Source organism: Monopterus albus, unplaced genomic scaffold, assembly GCF_001952655.1.
Source record: "Monopterus albus unplaced genomic scaffold, M_albus_1.0 scaffold6.1, whole genome shotgun sequence".
Taxonomy (NCBI): domain Eukaryota; kingdom Metazoa; phylum Chordata; class Actinopteri; order Synbranchiformes; family Synbranchidae; genus Monopterus; species Monopterus albus.
Genome location: NW_018127886.1, coordinates 3890914 through 3911085, shown reverse-complemented (window position 1 = coordinate 3911085; position 20172 = coordinate 3890914). Strand labels below are relative to the sequence as shown.

At 38.6% G+C, this 20172-nt stretch overlaps 4 protein-coding genes across 5 annotated transcripts in view; 1 reads left to right on the top strand and 3 right to left on the bottom strand.

Annotated features, from left to right (window-relative positions):
- The window catches only part of LOC109968940 (uncharacterized), a 5843-nt gene extending 811 nt beyond the window's left edge, over window positions 1–5032 (top strand). Inside the window, exons 2-7 of the mRNA XM_020615544.1 lie at window positions 98–406; window positions 1339–1647; window positions 2139–2453; window positions 2730–2879; window positions 3778–3860; window positions 4304–5032. Coding sequence (XP_020471200.1) covers window positions 98–406; window positions 1339–1647; window positions 2139–2453; window positions 2730–2879; window positions 3778–3821 — 1127 coding nt within the window. The 3' untranslated portion in view covers window positions 3822–3860; window positions 4304–5032. The remainder of the gene's footprint in view (window positions 1–97; window positions 407–1338; window positions 1648–2138; window positions 2454–2729; window positions 2880–3777; window positions 3861–4303) is intronic.
- Window positions 5033–10845: 5813 nt separating this feature from the next.
- On the bottom strand, window positions 10846–14060 carry LOC109968934 (protein IWS1 homolog). The gene is made up of 6 exons (XM_020615532.1): window positions 14018–14060; window positions 11832–13907; window positions 11665–11731; window positions 11332–11398; window positions 11104–11244; window positions 10846–11006 (listed from the first exon to the last, which is right to left on the bottom strand). Exons 1-6 carry the CDS (start codon window positions 14058–14060, stop codon window positions 10890–10892), a joined length of 2511 nt encoding a protein of 836 aa, XP_020471188.1. The 3' UTR covers window positions 10846–10889.
- dnase1l1l (deoxyribonuclease I-like 1-like) lies at window positions 13291–17408 on the bottom strand. Its single transcript, XM_020615518.1, has 10 exons — window positions 17268–17408; window positions 17028–17116; window positions 16844–16930; window positions 16628–16749; window positions 15339–15451; window positions 14998–15155; window positions 14815–14911; window positions 14372–14733; window positions 14018–14193; window positions 13291–13937 (listed from the first exon to the last, which is right to left on the bottom strand). The coding sequence occupies exons 1-8, from the start codon at window positions 17406–17408 to the stop codon at window positions 14653–14655; spliced, it is 888 nt and encodes a 295-aa protein (XP_020471174.1). The 3' UTR covers window positions 13291–13937; window positions 14018–14193; window positions 14372–14652.
- Window positions 17409–18708: 1300 nt separating this feature from the next.
- The window catches only part of traf3ip3 (TRAF3 interacting protein 3), a 7522-nt gene continuing 6058 nt past the window's right edge, over window positions 18709–20172 (bottom strand). Inside the window, exons 13-14 of one of the 2 annotated variants that reach the window (XM_020614972.1) lie at window positions 19622–19747; window positions 18709–19442 (exon numbers count right to left, since the gene is read on the bottom strand). In XM_020614972.1, the coding sequence (XP_020470628.1) occupies window positions 19242–19442; window positions 19622–19747 (327 nt within the window). In that variant the 3' untranslated portion in view covers window positions 18709–19241. The remainder of the gene's footprint in view (window positions 19443–19621; window positions 19748–20172) is intronic. The other variant, XM_020614981.1, reaches the window with a different exon arrangement.

Here is a 20172-nt window from a genome sequence, read left to right as displayed (position 1 = left end):
ATGCTTTTGGTAAGCCTGGGATTGATTTAAACCTGCTGCCTGCATTCACAACTGTTCTCACACTTTCTGTGTCTAAGTAATTTCTTCTGAACCATAGGTGGGGTCAGACTAGTGGATGGGGAGAACAGGTGTTCTGGCAGAGTTGAGGTACTCCAGCATGACCAGTGGGGGACCGTTTGCGACCATGGTTGGGACCTCCGGGAGGCTGATGTGGTGTGCCTGGAGCTGGGCTGTGGCTTAGCCGAGTCCGCCCTTCACGGTGCAGCATTTGGCAGAGGCAGAGGAGAGATCTGGCTACGGCATGTCCAGTGTGCTGGACATGAGTCCAGTTTGACACGCTGTGCTGTTGTCCTTCACAGTAACTCCTACTGCACCCATGAGAATGATGCAGGGGTCAAATGCTCAGGTGAGATTCTAATCTGGTGCTATAGGTGAGATGACCAGCATTAGCAGGAAATAGATCACTGTCATAACAGCAACATAAATACCCTACACCCTCAAAAACGAGTTTAATAGGAAAATTTTGTTTCGCTCATGTATGCCTTGAAGTGAGGTGAACTCTGTCCACACAGAATAAGTGAACTTTCTGCTCATTAAAGATAGCAAAAACTGTCCTTGAAGAGATATGCACTCCCTGATCCTGAGTACCATCTTGTATCATCTTAAGACAAAGACGTCTTTCATTTTGGGTGTATGTGCATGTGTGTAATCAGAGCAGGTGCCTTTTATCTAATCCTTCCTGAAACTTCTATGTGAGACCAATGTATATATCCATGACTTGAGTTTCTTTTTGCTTTTTGAGCCTCTGTAGCAGACCACACTGAATGCTGTTATAGAGTGCTCCTTTCTTGCAAGACATACGTGTCTTAGACCTTTATTCACACTCCTCACCAGTGACTATTAGGACAGAACTTTATTTTTCTGCAACAAGAGCTACCTTTTCTGGGGGCACTTACTCACCTAATATGCTTCTTTTGTTACTTTCAGTTATTTCTCACTTCTACTCTATCTTTGTTCCCCTTTAAAAAACTGTCTTGATGGACTCTCCATCATGCGTTGTGGCTTGGATTGTACTTCATTTGTACATCGCTTTGGACAAAAGTGTCTGCCAAAAGAGTAGATATACATGCTGTATTCATTATGGTGATGTGTGGACTAGACAGAGAAAATCATTTTTTTAAGGTACAGGTACAAGAAAACGCTAAAGTGAGATGGTACAATGAGTTCCTTTGGGTAACTGGGACCCAAGCTGCATGTCATAGCGATTATAATTGATAAGCTAGAGTACGGTCCATGAGCTCCATGTCACAGTTTTGATTAACCTGTTGTCACTCACAGGTACCCTTTTAATGCCCACCCTCACCCTGCTGTCACCTCACAATGTGTTCTCTCCCGGGGAGGCCGTTCGCTTCGGCTGCAGTGTCCTGCTGGGTCACCACCTCAGCGACTTTCACCTGTACAAACAGGGAGTGTCCACACCGCTGGTTACACAGAGGGCAGACCACACCCAGGCCAGAGCAGAGCTGACACTGTCTGACATAGAGACTTTCCATCAGGGCAGCTACAGTTGTCGGTACAGAATCAGAGGCGGCTTTCCTTCTCAGCTGCTCAACTCTCCACCCAGCAACTCCATCAACATCACTGTGGGTGAGTCATAACCATGTTGTCCAATCCATATTATCCCCATTGCACCACCACCCATTTTCTAGAGCACATATCTTTGTTGTGCAATCTATGTTAGATGTTTGATTCTCGACTCAAGCTGATGGGTTTGCAATAAACTGATCTGAATTTCTCTGAGCTTTGATTTAATTTTATAGCTTGGAGGACACAAAACATTTTGATGTTGAACATGGAAGTTCATTCTTGACCTTATAAATAGTATGCATAACAGAATATTCAAAGCTCACAATCATTTCCATCTCCGGTGGGATGTAGGTAAAAGTTCCAAAAAGCTAGTTAAGTGGACCATTTAAAGTTTAGTTTTTAAAAATTTTTCACTGCTACTCATAATTGTAATTATTTAACTCTAGGTGTGTTGCATATATTTGGCAATATTTATTTGTTTCAGCTAGTTATTTAAATTGTTTTTTTTTTTAAGTCCATTTTGTGTGACATAATTTTTCGGTTGTTTGCAGTGGAACTCTTGACACCTCATCACTGGTTCAACACATCCACTGAGGCCCCGGCTGGTTCCGTCATTAAAGGCCACAGTTTTAACATCACGTGTTCCACCCTGCAGCAGTACCCTGGAGGTTCTTTCCAGCTGCGTCTGATCCGCTCCAACGGCACAGTGCGCCAGTCTCTGCCTGCCCTCACCCCGTCCGTCACATTCACCTTTCCCAATGCCCAGACCTCGAATGAGGGCTACTACTACTGCCTGTATCGGGTCCAGCTGGGTGGACGCATCTTCGTCTCCAGAGAAAGCCAGCCCCTGCCTATAGCCATCAGAGGTGAAACTGACATCACAGAAATGAAGCAAAGTATTGTGTGTGTGGCATGGAGTGGATAAAAACAGAATAATACCATAATATCAGTATGATTTTTTTCATTTTAAAATGTCTTAGATAAGTGAGGTTCTATCTAGACATTTCTGATAGAAAGACTTTGTGTTTTTCTTATTTGCAAGTATCCTTCAGCTTGTAGCAGTTACTTGCAGCAGCAGCTAAAATTTCATCTGTGAAAATCCTCCCTGAATGGAATTTACAGATAACTCCTCTGACCCTCAGACCCAGATCCAGTACTGAGTCCAGTGGTGATCAGCTGGCTTGTTTCCGGCCTGACATTTGTTGTAGCTGTCATCATTATAATCATTGTGCCCAAGGTACTGTGTAACAAGGACAAGAAGCCTTCTGAACTGGAGCGAGAGACCAGAACCTGTAAGTCCCTTTTTTTCCCGCCTTTAATATTTAGAAAGAGATGAAAGATGTGATTTTATTTATTTATTTTTTTTAAGGTGCATTAACTAAGGTTTTTCACATTTTCTGATAAGCGTAAATGGGACAGGTCCTGATGTCTCTATTACCTGTATGATGCTCGGGTACCTTTTGTTGTTATTCCAGCTTTGCCAAACTGTGTTGGCAAAATCAGGTCCTTAAATTAGCCCCTACTGACACCTAGCGAAGACTATAAAAAGTGTAATTTGACCCACGAATAGTCATTGTAAATACCCAGACACAGATGACCTTTCATCAGCTAAAAGCTTGAAACAGGCTGCCAGACCAAAGAGACTGCACAGAGATAGTAGGACAAAGAAAGGGCAACAACCAGGGTTAAAATCCGGAATCAGAATCAGCTTTTTGAGATGGAGAGTGTTAAAAGCAACCAAAGGACTCAGATTTCATTCAGATGTGGTGTTTCCTTATGGATGCATTAGCATCTAAACCTAATGTGTTTGTTTTGGCAACGTTAGCGACGTAGCACAGTCATGAGTTTACATTTGTATTGAATTATTAGGATCTTAATTTGGGAGTAATTTGAATTTTGCATCACATTAGCAGTAACCAGAGCATTCTGCTGGATTGCCAGGTTTAATTGTTAACCAGCCAATGCTAGCTTCAGATTGGAGGCTGCATTTTGTACAGTTTGCCGCAACCAGTCACCTGTAGTTGTGACATCACTAGGTAACAAGACTTGAAGGGAGGCGCAAAGAGTAGTTAGGAGCAGCTTATGGTGTCAGTTTTGAGTCTTACTAGATCCTCTAGGCCAAAAAAGACATTAGGTATTGTAGCTCTGGAGAAAGCATCCTCAAAGTAATACATGTGCTTCTGTTTGCAGGTGTGGACAACACTTATGTTGCCTTATCGATTAACAAGCTATGATGGGAGTATGCAGGCAACAGATGACTAAAGGGATTGCAGGTCATGATTCTTGCAAATACAGTGTCTATATAATGTATTTATCACCATCAAAGTCTTAAATTGTTTTATAAATACATCAAAAGGAATGTAATATTTTCTTGATTTTTCTTAGTGGATACTAAGTTAACTCACTAAATGTAGGACCTTTTAGATACGCGTGTATTTTTACTACAATCACCTGAACTTCTTGAATACACAGATCATCTCCATCTAATTAACGATGTGGCTAAAACTAGTTGGCTACATCACTGTTTTAGGTGTGTCCTTTTTATGAATTCTACTTTGAATTCAGATTAAAACCTCAAAATTACTAAGTGAGGATGACTACTTTTTTTTTTTCTTTTACACAGGTAATATTTTACTCTTCATTGTCTGTGGCTATGTTCTTAATTGTACAAAACTAGCGTATTAAAGTAGAGCACTGTATGTTTCTCCTCAAGCAGAATTGCTATTGAGCGGCCAGTCTGAAGGCTTTGTCTACATGGACTCAGGCAGTAGGGGATGTAACAGAACAAAACGGCTCGGTTGTTCTTCCACCACACCTTTGGAAATGGAACAAGTGGAACCCAGTCTGGATTGAGGCATGTTTTCACTGGACACTAACACAGATTTATCCAAGACTGCACTGCACTATTCTGTCATACCAAACGTCAGGCTGCTGCTGGGAAACTGTCTGTTTTGCATTACATGATTGTGAGATCTAAGTTAAAGACCACAGGAGCCTGACGGACAGTAGAAAGCATTTCTAGTTCAAAAGCAGTACTGGTTCAATCTAGACTCCAGATTCAGTCTGACTTGGCTAGCGCTACGACTCCAGATGTATGGAGTCAAAAGCTGCTCCTGAAAGCTAAACTGGGACAAGTGTGACATGGATTCCTCAGGTCTCTGTTTATATGCAGTTTAAAAACACTTTTTTGTATTTATTAACATGTAACACTAATGACAGGCTCCACTAGCTTATTATATACTCACTTCCACAGAGCAATGATTTGTATTTTAAGTCTAACATAGCTATTCATCTCACATCATTAACAACATACATCACTGCAGTTGGAGTCTGTTAGTAGAGGTTGTAGTTCATTAAAATGCTGTTGTTGGAGCTTCCTGTTTCTTTTGACTTTTGTGTCAGAGCTTTGACAGTCTTTAGCTCCCACGGTGCGTACTGTAGGTTCCTTTATAGCATCAGATCAAAATCTTTCTCCTCTTATGTAGTTTATTTTAGCTATTTAACATTTAAAACTTGTTTTGGCTCCTAAACAAATGACTTGACACTTAAAGTTTGCTTTTCTATATTGTGAATTATGAAACAGCAATACAAAACAGCCACAACATCACAGATGTAAAGGTTGGATTATGTAGTACAAAAGTGATATCTCTGAATCCATTCTGCTGAGACAAAGCATTAACATGGTGTTACAGCTTATATAAAAAGCACAGTTAAGATAACACTTCCTCGAAAGTATTAAACACTGGCAACATTAATTATATCCCAGTTATTCCTACTGAACCACTGAGGCACTTGCTTTACAGCTAGTCTGAAAACTGACCCAGTGCTACTTGAATGTAATCATTTCAGATGACTGACAAGGAAGCATTTCTCAAGACTGTATTAACCATATCATTGTATTAACAATATAAACAATTTTGGGATATGGACACACTGGCTTTAGAGCAATGGAAAAAAAAAACTAATTTGGTTAAAATCTGGTAAAACCATACATCTTATATAAGTCTCATGAGCAACTGTTTGCTGTCCAACTCTGATGTGAACTTGTTTGAATATTTTGGGTCAAAATGGTGTGATCTTCTTGTGCAGATGGATTCACCGTTAACTGTTGCAGCTTATGGTAGATATACCTGAGGCTCACCACAACAGCCTGAATGCCAGAATTTTTTACAAAATAGTTTGTAATGCTCAATGTGTCCAACACCCACATTCAACATCATAAAGTTGTCTAAATATGAGACCCCTTTCTTGATAATCCACTGACCTTAAATTTTCACACAACTATCTGAGGATATTCCATGTGCATCTGGGCTGAGTTGTTTTCAGATTTATTTATTGGCACATTCTGCACCACAAGCCAAACACCACTGTGTGCACTGTGATTTCCAAACGTCAACAGATCACAGTGAAACTATTTGAACAGGTTGAAGGAAGAAAGACGTGTTTTTGAAATGGCATTCTCACCTTTTCTAGTAGCAGCGCTGTGCTGGAGCTGGCTGATAATTCTACTGTGTATCTTTAAGCGTAAGCGGGCTAATAAATGTCAGTTGTAATGAATACAAATATTGCATAAACCACAATTTCAGCAAAGTCAAAAATACATTCCTTGAATTAAAATGCATAAAGTATAAACCAGTCATGAATTAAAACAATCATTGTATTTCTTTGAGGGACTCATTTTTCTCCATACTGGAGAACACTAAGTAGAGGAAGACTGCCACGGCCAGGAAGCACACAAACTGCACCCATAGTGGGATAAGGCGAGATGACTTTGGTGCCTTAGGTGCCTTTGGAGCATCTTGATCAAATTTCATGGGTGTCGATTTCAAATACGAGCTGCTGTAAGTGGATGGTGTGTCATACATGTAGGACCTGGAGAGGTATTAGAGGAGTTATGATACACTACATGATTAACAGTCTCCCTCACAAACGTCACCTTGTCTGACCTGTAACTCTGGCTCTCACCTTAGTTGGTTACACAACAGTGAGGTGGTAAGGTGTAAATGTAGTTGTAGCCATTATTATTTAACATATCTTCACTAAACATAATCGTGGTGCTGCCCTCCTTTGGACCAGTCAGTGTAATTATAACAGGCCCAGCAAAAAGTATGTTAATTCTTTATTGTGGAAATTTACTGCGTTTCTTATATATAATTACATCTTTGTTTTGGGCTGTTTGCCTGGCGAAAAAAGACATTTGAAGTTGTCTTTTAGTGAAGTAAAATAGAAGTACTGTAATATAAAAATAGTCCATTACAGGTAAAAGTGCTATACTGAAAATCCTACTACATAAAGGTTGTTATAAAATATCAAAGGAACAGTGTGTATGTTACTATTATTCACAATGTTACTGGATCATCACTATGTTTATGTAGCATGTTACTGTTAAAGTAGCAGGTTTTATCAATTTTATGTAATGTTGGGTAGTTTAATCTGTAACAGTGCATTACATTTTATGATTATCATAGGTTTTGTATAATTTGTAAATGTGCACTTGTCAAATAAATCTAGAGTGAAAAATGCAATATTTGTTTCTGAATTGTAATAGAGTGGAAGAAAAGTAGTATAAAATAGGAGTACTCAAGTAAAGTACAAGTATCTCAGAGTTGTACTGAATTTGAGTAAATGTAGTTGGATATATTCAATCACTTAAAAAAAATTAAAAACTGTGGTGCTAATGAGGTAGGAAGATGCAGCATTCCTCAGAGTCCAGTTAAAATCTGAGGCACTGTGTATGATAATGGCCAGTTTCTTTGGTAATAAAAGTTCTGAATAATTAACATGCTGAATGCAGCTCATATTATATGGTTCTTGAATATACAGAATTTTTCACCACAACACAATTGTAGGAGGCAAAAATAGGATGTAAACAATTTACCAAATTTAATGATCAGCTGATCGCCAACTGACTTTGTATAAACACACTTACCCATCAACAAAATCCCTTCTTCCGTATTCAGGCTTTGACCTCGAGTAGTCTGAGTAAGACACCCTGTGGTGACATAAAAAGTACATAATTAAAAGTTTGTAATACTCCTTAACAACTGTAATGGCAACAACAGTTGGTACAGCTGTAACTTACTCATGTTCAAATTCCCTCTCAGTCCACTCTGGTCTTGACCTCATGTAAGAGCCGCTAGACGGACGCAAGACGTATTTATTAATTCAGGCCCATATGTATTCAAACTGGATGAGGAAGACAAACCTTGTAAATGAACTCACCTCTCTCCTCTGCTCACACTTTTGACCTGCATAATGAAAGACAGAGAGATGATAAGGGCTGGAACAGGTTTGATATAAACAAAGAATACCTATAAACATAATACCTTTACCTGTTGAAAATTTACATTTACAGGTATATTTGTATATCAGTATTTCAATTAAGACATTTTATTTTGGGTTCTATAAATATAACTGATATGGGGATTTTGCTGTTACAATCAGGCAAAAAAATAATAATCTCAGAAACTGACCTCTCAAACTACGTTAGGTGCACAGAGGACACTGAGTATTTTACTACAACACTGACAGCTGGCAGTCAGGCCATGATGACACAATGGGGCAAACAGTGAATATAAATGACATATGACAATATAGAGATGCGCTGATATGGAATTTCAGGGTGTTTTTTTTTCAGCATCTATTTTTGTTAAACTAACACATGAAAGGCTGTTTTTATTGAGGTTCTTCATAAAACAATCTTTATTTACTATGTGCCTACAGGTAGCACAAATATAAATTCTAAAACATACAAACAAACATTTTTATAACTGGAGAGTGCCCACACTGAACATTAAACATGTAGGGTAGCATCATGCATCCATCAATAAGGTTCCTCCTCACACAGTATTTATCAGCTGAAACTTCATTATCCTGGGGATAAAAATAACTTCACTTTCTCACTTATTGGCAGAAAATACATGACATCAAAGTGTGAATCCCTTGTTTCAATCTTGCTACCCTTGAATTCAAGAAGAAAGTGATTCAAAAGAGCAACACCTAGAGGCAGCGTGCAAAGAGGTACTTACCGGTGTGCTGTAAACATAGGTAATGTCCTCCTCTGAAATAAAATCACAAACATCCAAATAAAAGTCGAGAATGTTTTGACGCCAGAGGTCCAGTATGAAATTCATTGACACAGTGAAGTGTCAGCCAATCTGTGCTGAATAGTGCTCAATTTAAGTAAAAATAGCATTACCACAGTGTAAAAATAGTTAAAGTACATAAGTATTAACATCAAAATATACTCAAAGTACCAACAGTAAAGTACTTATTGTGCAGAACAGCAGAGTTCACAATAATATTGATCATATTACTGGATTATTACTGATGTGTGTGTTCACTTTAACACTGTTCATCACTTTAAAGTTAGAGCTGGTAAAGGTGGTACTAATGTTGACTATCTGAATTAGTTTACATACTGTGGGGTAGCTTATGAAAGTCCCACCAAGGATCAATAAAGTCTAATGATTATATTCTATTTTGCTGTAATGACCAGATTCTGAAAAGTAACTAGAAAGTAACAAAGGACAATATTTTCCTCTGAAGTGTAGTTAAACAGAAGTATAAGGTTGCAGAGAAACACTCAAGTACAGTACAGATACCTCAAAATTGTACTCCGACTTCACACATTTTCCCTGCCTTCTGTGAAGGGACCCTTCACAGAACTTACATATACGTAGGCCTACTACTCGATGAAAACAGGTGTATGATATAACAAAGAAAATAACAAATGAGAATATCCAGAATGTGGGTGAAAGACAAAAATTACCTTCTCTGTAGATCGTCTTGTCGGGTGACGGTTTAGCTCTTTTCCCTTTCGCCATGGCCTCTTTTATCTTCTTCTCATATAAAACTCTGGTGGTATCTGAATCCAAAGGTCACACACAACGTATATTTGAGAAATAATGAACAAGTATACGCAGAAAACCATAGAATAAAGCCATACTACAGGAGTAAACTGTGTAACATCACTAAGCCAGGGGGAGGCCTTAGCTGGCATCAGGCGCAAAGTAACGCTAAACGGTTCAGTCTGAGCTACTCACCGACTATGGGTCCGTGCTTTATCCCATATTCATCCAGCAAGTCGCTAATTTCCTGCACAGATTTACTACTTAATGAAGACATTGTTTTAACTAGATTTGCGGTGTTATTGTTTTGTGTGTGTTTGTCTTCCTGTTTAGGTTGCGCCGTAGTCTCAGTTCCCCAAAACAGACAAGAACTATAACTCCTCCCACCGCTATTAGGTGGCAGCTCGTTTGGATGAGCTGGGGACAATCGAATCGAAGGTGTGTATGGGATACATGGAAAGATGGAACCCCGCCCTCATTTGTTGAGCCCGGTGTTAATAACTTTCGCACTTCAACTGAAACAGAACAGCATTTCCGTTTCCGTTTGACGGTTTTTTTTTTTTTTTAAATTTACGTGTTCTTTCTGTTTTGGTGAAGCAGCGCCACCCAGTGGTACCACCAGCACAATAAAACTAACATTTACAAATGCTAATGTTTATAATGCTAACACTCGCAGAAGTAAGGCCCTTTTTAAAGTAACAATACCATAATCTAAGCATATTCAATTACAAGCACATGCCATCCAATTAAAATATACTTAAATAATAGTAAAATAGTAGGCTATTATTAACAGAAAGTACCCTACTTATGAGTATCAAAAATAAAAGTGCACAATATGTAGATTTTTTTATTTATTTATTTTTTTCTGGTGTATTAACATATAGCATAATTTAAACGTTGTACCTGGTCGAAGTGGGCTTCATTTTAACTACTAATGTACCACATTTTGTGACAATATCATACAGAGTAAAAACTACAATATTCTGTCTGAGATGGAAAAAAGGCAAAAGGTAGCTACTATATCAGAAAAGAGAAATGAACATGTGCAAGTACCTCAAAATTGTATGGTACTTGAATAAATGTACTTATCTGCATACATGTTACTTTTTTACCACTGACTACTAATAATAGTAAAATTCATTATGTGTCAGGCATATTATTCAAATATAATATCATTAGAAGCTGTAATTCTAAACCTATTTAGCCTGGATTTATTCTGGATTAATTACATGAAAGTGAGAACATGATTTGTGATAACTACACTTGATGCAAATATGCTTGCATCATTGTAAACACCAATAGATTTTTTATCAAGCATGTAAATTGCATATTAGAGACATGTTTTAGCACTTAACTTTGCATTTTTACAAACTGGTTTTAACATTTTGTTTTTTTTCTTTAACACATATAAGCCTGTAAAAATGTTTTAATGAACAAAAATTAGCTGTAGGCCTAAAAGAAACAAATGTGACTGAGCCAGTCTGCTTGCTCTGTGGCCAACCAGAACATCAGCACTCCCAACAGTATCACCAGACCCATCTTCACTATCAGCTTCAGCATGCTGAGACACTGCCGACAAAAAGACAACACAGAAATGTACAAATAACCAAACAATCAAAAAAAAATGACCAAAGTGAATGTTTGGTAATGGCCTGTGAGTACACACCTTATGCTTTTTGCTACAGACGTGTGTGTTGCTGCAATTCTTCTCTGGCTTGCTCTTCTCTGGCTTGCTCTCTTGTAGCAAAGTGTATGGGGGATCACAAGTAGGTTTAATTTGCAGCGTGTTGTCAAGCTCTCTCAGTTCCTGGGTGCAGACACCACAGTGTTCATGTGTGTGAGTGTGTTTCTGGGTGTGCTCATACATGTCCACATGCCAATCATCACTTCTTACGTCAGATGTTTCTGTTGAACTCAGGTCCCCCTCCTCGTCTGTGGAGCTGCTGGGTGATTCTCTGTCACTGCTCAGAAAATGGGAAACAGTTGGAGCTGTGACTGTCTGATAAACTGTCTTAAAGTGATTTAACTGGGTGGTTGGGGCTCAAGGCACTGTGAGCATCAGGCTTTAATAAAGAAGTGTGCAATCAAAAGACAATATTTCTGGTTCTGTTGCATCAATTTTTATCTTTTTGCTGTCAATCATGCGTTCAACTACAGTATGTTTCAAATGTGTAGTGATAATTTGGTGCAGAAGTCTTTTATCAAACAGAATAGGAAATCTGCTTACCTGTCAGTTTCATAGTGAATTACTTGAGACAGTGGATCTGTACAAAACTGAACCTTCGTCTGCCTCTCTGAAAACACATAAATGGAAAGTGATCATTTGAATAACTGATGGTGTTCATGATCTTATTGTGATTCTGATAGGAGACTATATTCTTCTTCTTCACTCACCTTCTTTCCCATTGTCCCCTTCACTGTCATCATAAAACATGTAGAAAGCCTTGATTCTCTCCTGCTCTTGTTCCCAGTTCCTTTCCTCTTCATACTCGTCAGCTCCCAACTGTTCCAGCTCACTGATCCCCGAGGCCTCAGGTTTAGCGGTGAAGAAGAAACTATCATCCAGGGATCCCTGATTAGAGGGTGTTGTGGTTGTGCCTTCCTTTCTTTGCACCACTGAGTAGCTCTCAATGTCTTCTGCAGAACACTGACTCACACCTGAAGGAGATGTTTCCCCTTGTGTGGTTAACAGGTCGTCAAACAGAAGGGTATCAGGTTTTAACAAGTCAAAATCCCAGTTTATGTTGAAATCTGGTGGATTTTCTCTGTTGTTTGTGATGTGACGGTCATCAGAGACACTCCATCTGGAAAAGGCTGCGCTGCTCCCGCTGTAAAGCTGAGTGTCCCCCAGTTTCTTGTTTTCAAGATCTTCCCGACACATATTTTCAAAGAGGTCCTCATGTCTCCCCCTCACTTGGACCTCATCATCACTGGAGCTGTAGGAGTCACTCTCGCCTGTATCACTTCCATCGTCACCCCCTGTCACAACTGTGTCAACCAACACATTCTCGACAATCTCTGTTTCTCCTTGCTCTTTTTCTCCAGCTGCCACATCTAGGCTCACCAACCTATCAACGTCCCTCTCTAAATCTCTGCTGAGCAGATATTCATCTCCCACCTCATCAGTGTCCTCTCTTTCCATGCATGTTATATCTTTAGCCCCTTCCAGACGGGTGTTCTGCTTTGTGTTTGAACCGTTGTCAGATGCACAAGGCAAGGAGTTGTAACTGTTTTCTTGATTTCCTCCATCTTCTCTATATTCACAAGAAGAAAATGCAGAGGGATAATCTGCAAAGCTCTCACCTGCCTCTTGGTGTTCCTCCCCTATAAAATCCTCTATTTTTTCTGCACATTCCTCACTATCAACTGCAGCAATGAGATCCTGCAAATTTTGCACTAATATTTCTGGAAATTCCATACTGACTTTCATGGGCCCATCTTTGTAAGGACTTTCAACCTCCTCCTCGAAGCACTGAGCATGGATGTTTTCTTCTTGTTCGATTTTCATGCCCTCGCACTCAGAATCAGAAGAGTCCTCTTGCTTTTCTTCTTCCCTTTCTTCATCGTCTTCAATCCCATCATCTTTTGTCGTCACCTCATTGCCATGTTCAGGGGTTCGACCACTACAGGACACTTCCTCATCGCTCTCACCTGCCTCTTGGTGTTCCTCCCCTATAAAATCCTCTATTTTTTCTGCACATTCCTCACTATCAACTGCAGCAATGAGATCCTGCAAATTTTGCACTAATATTTCTGGAAATTCCATACTGACTTTCATGGGCCCATCTTTGTAAGGACTTTCAACCTCCTCCTCGAAGCACTGAGCATGGATGTTTTCTTCTTGTCCGATTTTCATGCCCTCGCACTCAGAATCAGAAGAGTCCTCTTGCTTTTCTTCTTCCCTTTCTTCATCGTCTTCAATCCCATCATCTTTTGTCGTCACCTCATTGCCATGTTCAGGGGTTCGACCGCTATAGGACACTTCCTCATCACTCTCACTCTCTCCTTGTTCCTCATTTATAACTTGAGGGCTTTCAGGACCCTCTGGGGCCAGAGGTTGTCCCTCAGCAACAATACTGTCCTCTGTATTACCGTAGCAGGACTTGTCGCCACAGTGGACTAACATCATCAAATCTCCTGGTCTTTCTCCTGTTCCCATATCCTCTTCCTCACAATCTTCATCTTCTCCAGAGACAGAAGCTTCCTCTTCAGACTCTTTATCTGAACCTGTGTAATCCTCCTCTGGTGTTTTGTCCATATTCACGACACTGATCCCAGCCCCTTGAAAGTCCTCCTCATCATTTTTGTCATTAGACTGCTCTTCGTCAACATTTTCGGCTATGTATGTGTCTTTATTTTCCACGCTAGACAGAGCTGTAGCTTCACCTGCTGCTTCCTGGTTTTCATGAGAGAGGTCTGTCTTGTCTTCCTCAAACTTTTCATCAAAATATAAATTCACAAAGTCCAGCTCTTCATCGGGAAAGGATGGAACAGATGTTTCTGTAACAACATCATCAAATAAAATGACCCTTTTGTAAATACTTTAAACAAAATAAATACAATAAAAACATGTTTCTTACCTGAAAATGCATCACTAAGTAGATCAGACAGACTTTGTTCCATCTTTACAAATACACAAATGACTAGGTTATACAATATTAAGACAAAAGTTAATGCATTGCCACAGATAGTCTCCTTTCTCAGAAAGGAAGAGACTGCGAAGTAACTCTCATCTGTTGTTGCTGCATGTGGCTTCCTGTTAAACAGACGGTGCATAAATTACAAGTTAAAACGAAAACATTTAGTTAAATATATGACAGCGGATGTCTACATTATATCGGGCTACTACAAAAGATGGCGATATAAAATTCCGTTTAAAAGAGTTTTTCTATAAAAAGTGAAATGACAAAAGTAATGTTGCTGCAGGCACGTACCTTCATGAGCTTATGAAATGATGTCAGCTTTGATGTGGTTTTGGTTTCAGATGTATAATATGAGCTCCAGCAGTCGAACACACAGTTCCTTCATGCTGAAACAACGCACGTTCATTGGTGTCTTTTGTAACTGAGATGAGTGCGGTTCCACTTTGATAATGATAAGTTTGAGTTTTTCTAAAAGAATAGTACTTATCAGAGAATATTTTGTTGGGTATTTTTTATTTGTTTTAACTTCTAATAATCAAGTAAAACTACAGTTATATCCAAAAAGGCTTGGTTTACAGGTCATGGCGAAGAAGGTAGCGATGGTTGGGCTTCAGGTCAACTTCTACAGGAAAATGATCACTCACCTGTAAAGCCTAATGTGCCACCAAAAAACAGAATTAATGCTCATGTTAAATATAAAACTCAGACAAAAATGCACATCTTAACAAGTTTACCTCCTCCTCAGTGAGGTGGAAATTCAGTTTAAAGTTGAATGGTTGAGCTGAACCTGGTACTATACTGGAAATAATCTCACGTCCATGGACGATAATCCTGAAAATAAAGTCATCATAATATGTGCAAAGTATGTCATCCTTATAAAAGAGCTGGTAGGATTCTACATTTGTGCAGTCACTGACCTGTCATAGGCACAGTGTGTCTTCTCCCGCACAGTAGTATCCTGCTCATCTCCAATTAGCCAGTGAAATCTGGGGTCACTCCTCAAGCGCACAGCTCTCCAGCCCTTGATGGTAACGTAACTGCAGCCAGCGTTGAGGTCCCCTATGATCATTACATTCTGGTTTGAATGAAAGGAAGCAAAAAGGGAAGTTCAACAAATTGAAATTACTCATAAATTTCATCATGTGTTGAAGAAAGTAACCAACAGGAGCTCTGTGACCCACAAGTAGATTTTAAAAAGGGACCGAAATTAGTAAAATGTAACTACATTTGATGAAGATCATGATGTGGTTTCACTTACATCCGTCTTCCACTGCTTGTAAATTCCTTTGAAGACAGTATACAGTTCATCCATCTCCTTCATGGCAGTTTTTGGAGAGGTGTGCTGCCCAATCAGGACAAAATCCTTCACCACTGAAAACAAAACAACCAAAATACATTTGTAACACATCTTTAACTAAAGTATTTACAAGCATAGTAGTGTTCAGGTCTTAAACATTACGATCGTATTTGTGATATGACATTTATATAGAGCATTCAGACATTTATATTGTTGCATACACTAATATTCTCCATGTTTCTGACTGTGCACATGTGGATGTTTGCTTTTTGCTGCTTTATGTTCAGCAAATCTGAAAAAGATGTATTAACTGGTGAACCCAGCCAAACACTGCTGCATTTACCATTCTATTCTAGTTGGAATAGTCTTTTTTAAAATGTATTATTACTAACTACTACATAGAAATTACATGGGCCCACCTATGCACTTGGCAGAAAATCAGAAACCTAGATAAATTGCTTTAATATGGCAAACCAGGAAAAGAACTTACCCATGGCTCTTTAACCAGTATATCCAGTTTGTTACCAGTATATTTACATGTGGAAAATAACATGGATGCTTTAAACTTTAGGCTGGTTTCACAGAGATATTTTTAAACTGACTGGTGTAAACCTACGGAAGAGTATTAGGGCCACTGCATAAATTTTTTTTCAAATTCTGACTTTAAAGTCAGAATTCTGACTTTAATCTCAACCCCAAGCCAAGAGTGTGTTTTTATGGTAACAGTCACCAGACACCTGCTGACCACTGGCACCAAATGTCAAAACAAAGTAAAACACAGGAAAATATGACATCATTTAGTATTTTTATTTTCTGAAAATAACTAGCTCGAACCTGACTGTGTTAGCAGAAGTCACATAAAAATAAAAATAAATTCAGCTTTGCACCGTGTTTATGCTACAGAAAGAAGTTTGCAATGTTACACTCCACTGAATTTTACTAATAAATGATCCTTATAAAGGTTGAAGAAAGCAAAATGTTTGTACTGGAGAGCCCCAGTAACTGACTCAGACATGTTTGTTAGATTGAAGAAAGTTTTAACTTATCTAGAATTCATGCTAAATTCTTTCTATTTAAGACGGTCATGAACTAGGCAGCTCTGTGCTGTGGATGAACTTAGATACCTGTCTGAAGTCTGCTTCATCTAAACCTGAGTCAAAGTTTATCTTTGTGAAACTTGCTTTAGATCATAACTGGGAGACTAGAGTGCACTGGTGTGCAGTTACTTTTTGCTTTTCATTTCATCTTACATGTTGTCGGGGAGTGAAAGCGGACAATGAAAGGCCCTCTGGAGAAAACATCCCCTCCACTGGTCCCCTCTCCATCGAACTTAGGATTCTGATAATGCTCTTTGATTTTCAGCTCATTGTTCCTGATCATGAGACAGAAAAACAGTGACACTGAGGACATCACATTGAGTTGACTGCTAACAGGAACAGATGTTTTTGTTAGACAGCATGGGTTACCTGTAAACATACACATATTGTTCCTTGTAGGTTTTCCTTCCCAGTCTTTCACTTTCCACATAGGAGTATGAGTTGGATTTGTCAAATCTGCTGACAAAAACATGGATAAGTTTAAATTTGAACTTAGAGGTGTTGATTGGATGGTGTGTGACAGAGATAGGGTTGGAAATGTGTAAATGTGTACTTGTTAAGATCCTTGACCAAAGTTTGTATTGCGTCTCCTTTAGCATCCCGGACCTCCTGAATAAGACACACGCCACACCGAGAAAGTATCTTGGAAGTTAACAAAACAAAACAACAAAAAAAAATGCATCAGTATATTTTTGTTGTCATACATACAGTACATCATCATGTTCAAAAAAAAATGCATCAGTATATTTTTGTTCTCATACATACATCATCATGTTCTCATACAGGAGAGTACCTTCAGTAGAATCCCCATGACCTTCTTGTTGTTTGCTTTTGATTCACCAAAGCTCTGAACATTGAAAGCGCAGATTTTCAGGGAAGATGTGACGTTCAACACATACAACCCCACAAGGAACAGTAAAACTCCGATCCTCATCTTGCAAAGAAGTGTCACCCTGTTAGCAAAAGAGAATTTTGCAAGATCCCCTTTTGTCATATTGTGAAATATGTTACAAAACCCCTCAGCCTCTTACCTTCAGCACCGGTTTTACCAGGAGACTGACCTCAGTCCAGCAAAGATCCATCTCTTCAATGTCCAGCAGTCTGTTTGGGGAATATACAGGTAAATGTTGGTGAAAGAAAGGAGCTGCTGGTCTATGTGGTGGAAGTGATGTGTCAGTGCCTGGCGAGAGTGGAGCTTTATCTGGAACAGTTAAAACCACTGAACACAATGAACTATAGCTCCATCCCATTCAGAGTGTAACGAAACAATGGATGGTACCATGTGTCATTGCTGACAGTTTTATGAACACTTTTGTCGAATTTACCATGTATGATTCTGTGAATTTAGCACCGTCATGAGCAACTAGTAGTTACCACACATTACCATCTCTTTGCTGGTTGATGAGTCACACAATGCGATGCATCTGTTAGTTGCATTTTTTGTGAAAAATGTGTGACGTGATCTAGTACAGGATGGGTTAACAAAAGTTTTATAAAAGTGAGAGTGAAATAGGCCAAGTGACTCCACAGTAAAAGATATATTAGAAATATGTATTTACAACTGCACAGTTCTGCTTCTATAGTAACTCTGTAACAAAGTACATTTACTCAGTCTTACGAATGGTCCAATATCATGATAAACTAATTATTTAACTCTGACAGGGGTAATTTTTCTACATAATAGTTCTTTACTTCTCTTCTCTCTTCACTAGTCGGAAGGGTTGAAAATCTCTGGGTAATTTTTATGGCTCGTTTTAAAGTTTAGTTTTTAAATAAGATTACCACATGAAACTATGTAAAGTCTTAATTTGACAAGGAACCAGCAATTAGAGCTGTCACATAAATGTAGTGGAGTAAAAATATATGGAAACACTGATGTAAATGTATATTTAATACAATATTTCTACTTATGTATATTTAGTTTCCACTGCTGAATAGGATGAAATCTTACTGTGGTCAGCGGATGATGAGCAGATCATACTTTTGAAGTGCAATAAGATTTAAGAGGCTGTTTATATGTGAACCTGTTTAACACTGTTTTGACAATGTCTAGACTTCAAGTATTTAGCATTAAATTTAGCCCTATGCATCATGAATTCTGAACTTCAACCACAATTTGAGGTGAAACAAACTATACTGTATATTGATACTTTATTTTGAACCTCTGAGTAAGAAAACTCGACAGTAACATTTGTTAGTAACAGTGTTACTAAACAACTTCTTTATTTTGTGCTTACTCTGTCTTGCAATGCCATTTTCAACAATGAATCTAAAACAGCTCCTTAAAAATCCCGCGGCACTGATGTAACTAAATAACCACCTGAAATGATTACTTGGAATTTTTCTCTTTATTTTAATAGATTTTAATGTTCTATGTGACTTTTTAATACTTCCAGGTGGTGCTGTTGACAAAATAAGCTGTTTACAGTAAAAAGGATTTTTCCTCTTCTCCTAACTATTCTGTTGATATTATTGATTCACAGTTTTTTATGTGCCTTTAATGTCCATTTGTGAACGGACAGAGCTTTTACCATGTTTTCATTGTTGCAAACATTACAATAACTGTGATGTTTTTCCACACTTGTATTTGATCTATCTGCACACATGTACAGTACATCATCCACACATCAACACAGCATTATCTCATGGCACACATGCATTTTCTTCTAAACCTAAAATATAGTATACAAACATTTCAATAAACTACATCCTATAATGATATAAAAAAACAAAAACAACAAAATAACATTCCTGAGCAATTGCATTATCATATTGGTCTAAAACAGCCTGAGTGTCCAGGAGAGGCCATTTCCATGAGATAATCTTCAATACGTGTTTCTATGTCTGAATAAAGGTCTTCAACTTGCTCCCTGAAAGGAGGATGCCAGAGCCACAACATGGCAACCCCTGCCACAGCGAGGAGTACAAGGAGGAAAACACACATCTTCCACCAGGACCCACACCGCGTCTAAATAGAAGGGAAGAAGATATCAAAGTTGAATTTAGTTGAAGCTGCTCTGCTGTTCACTGCAGCAAACACATATAACAAAATGTACAAAGCATTAAAGATATTTTCATCATTACGTTTTGGCTGATGTGGGTGCAAATGACCCTTAAACACACACACACTTGCACATAAACACTCACACTGCTCACCACTTTCCTGCGGCGGTAGCTGAGTTGCCGGAGTTCTTCTCTGCACTGCGACAACCGGGACAGGCTGGACTGACACTCCTGCTCCATGGTATGCAGTTCCATCTGCAGCTCCTCACACTGCACAAAAGCACACACACACACACACACATACCATATGTAAGGGAAACTGTAAATTATATTTTGCCACAACTCATTAAAAATACAGATTATCTATAGAAATGTTCTTTTCAAAATATATTTTGAAAATCCAGAACTAACTACATTTACTTGTATCTTTAAGATAGTTTTCACTCTTTTTTGTAATATAAGCAATGGTTGAAGTGAGCTTTTGTATATATTTCCCCAGTTTTCAACGCCATACTCTAAGTATGGTAAAACCAATGAAGAATACAAAATGCGTAGTGCTTTCCCGTCCAAAATATATCTAACCCTTGCCAATATCGATATATTCTTTGCTATTTTGTGCTGAACATATCTGATATGAGATTTCCAGGAGAATTTGTCATCAACTATGACACCTAGAAATTTAATTTCATATACTC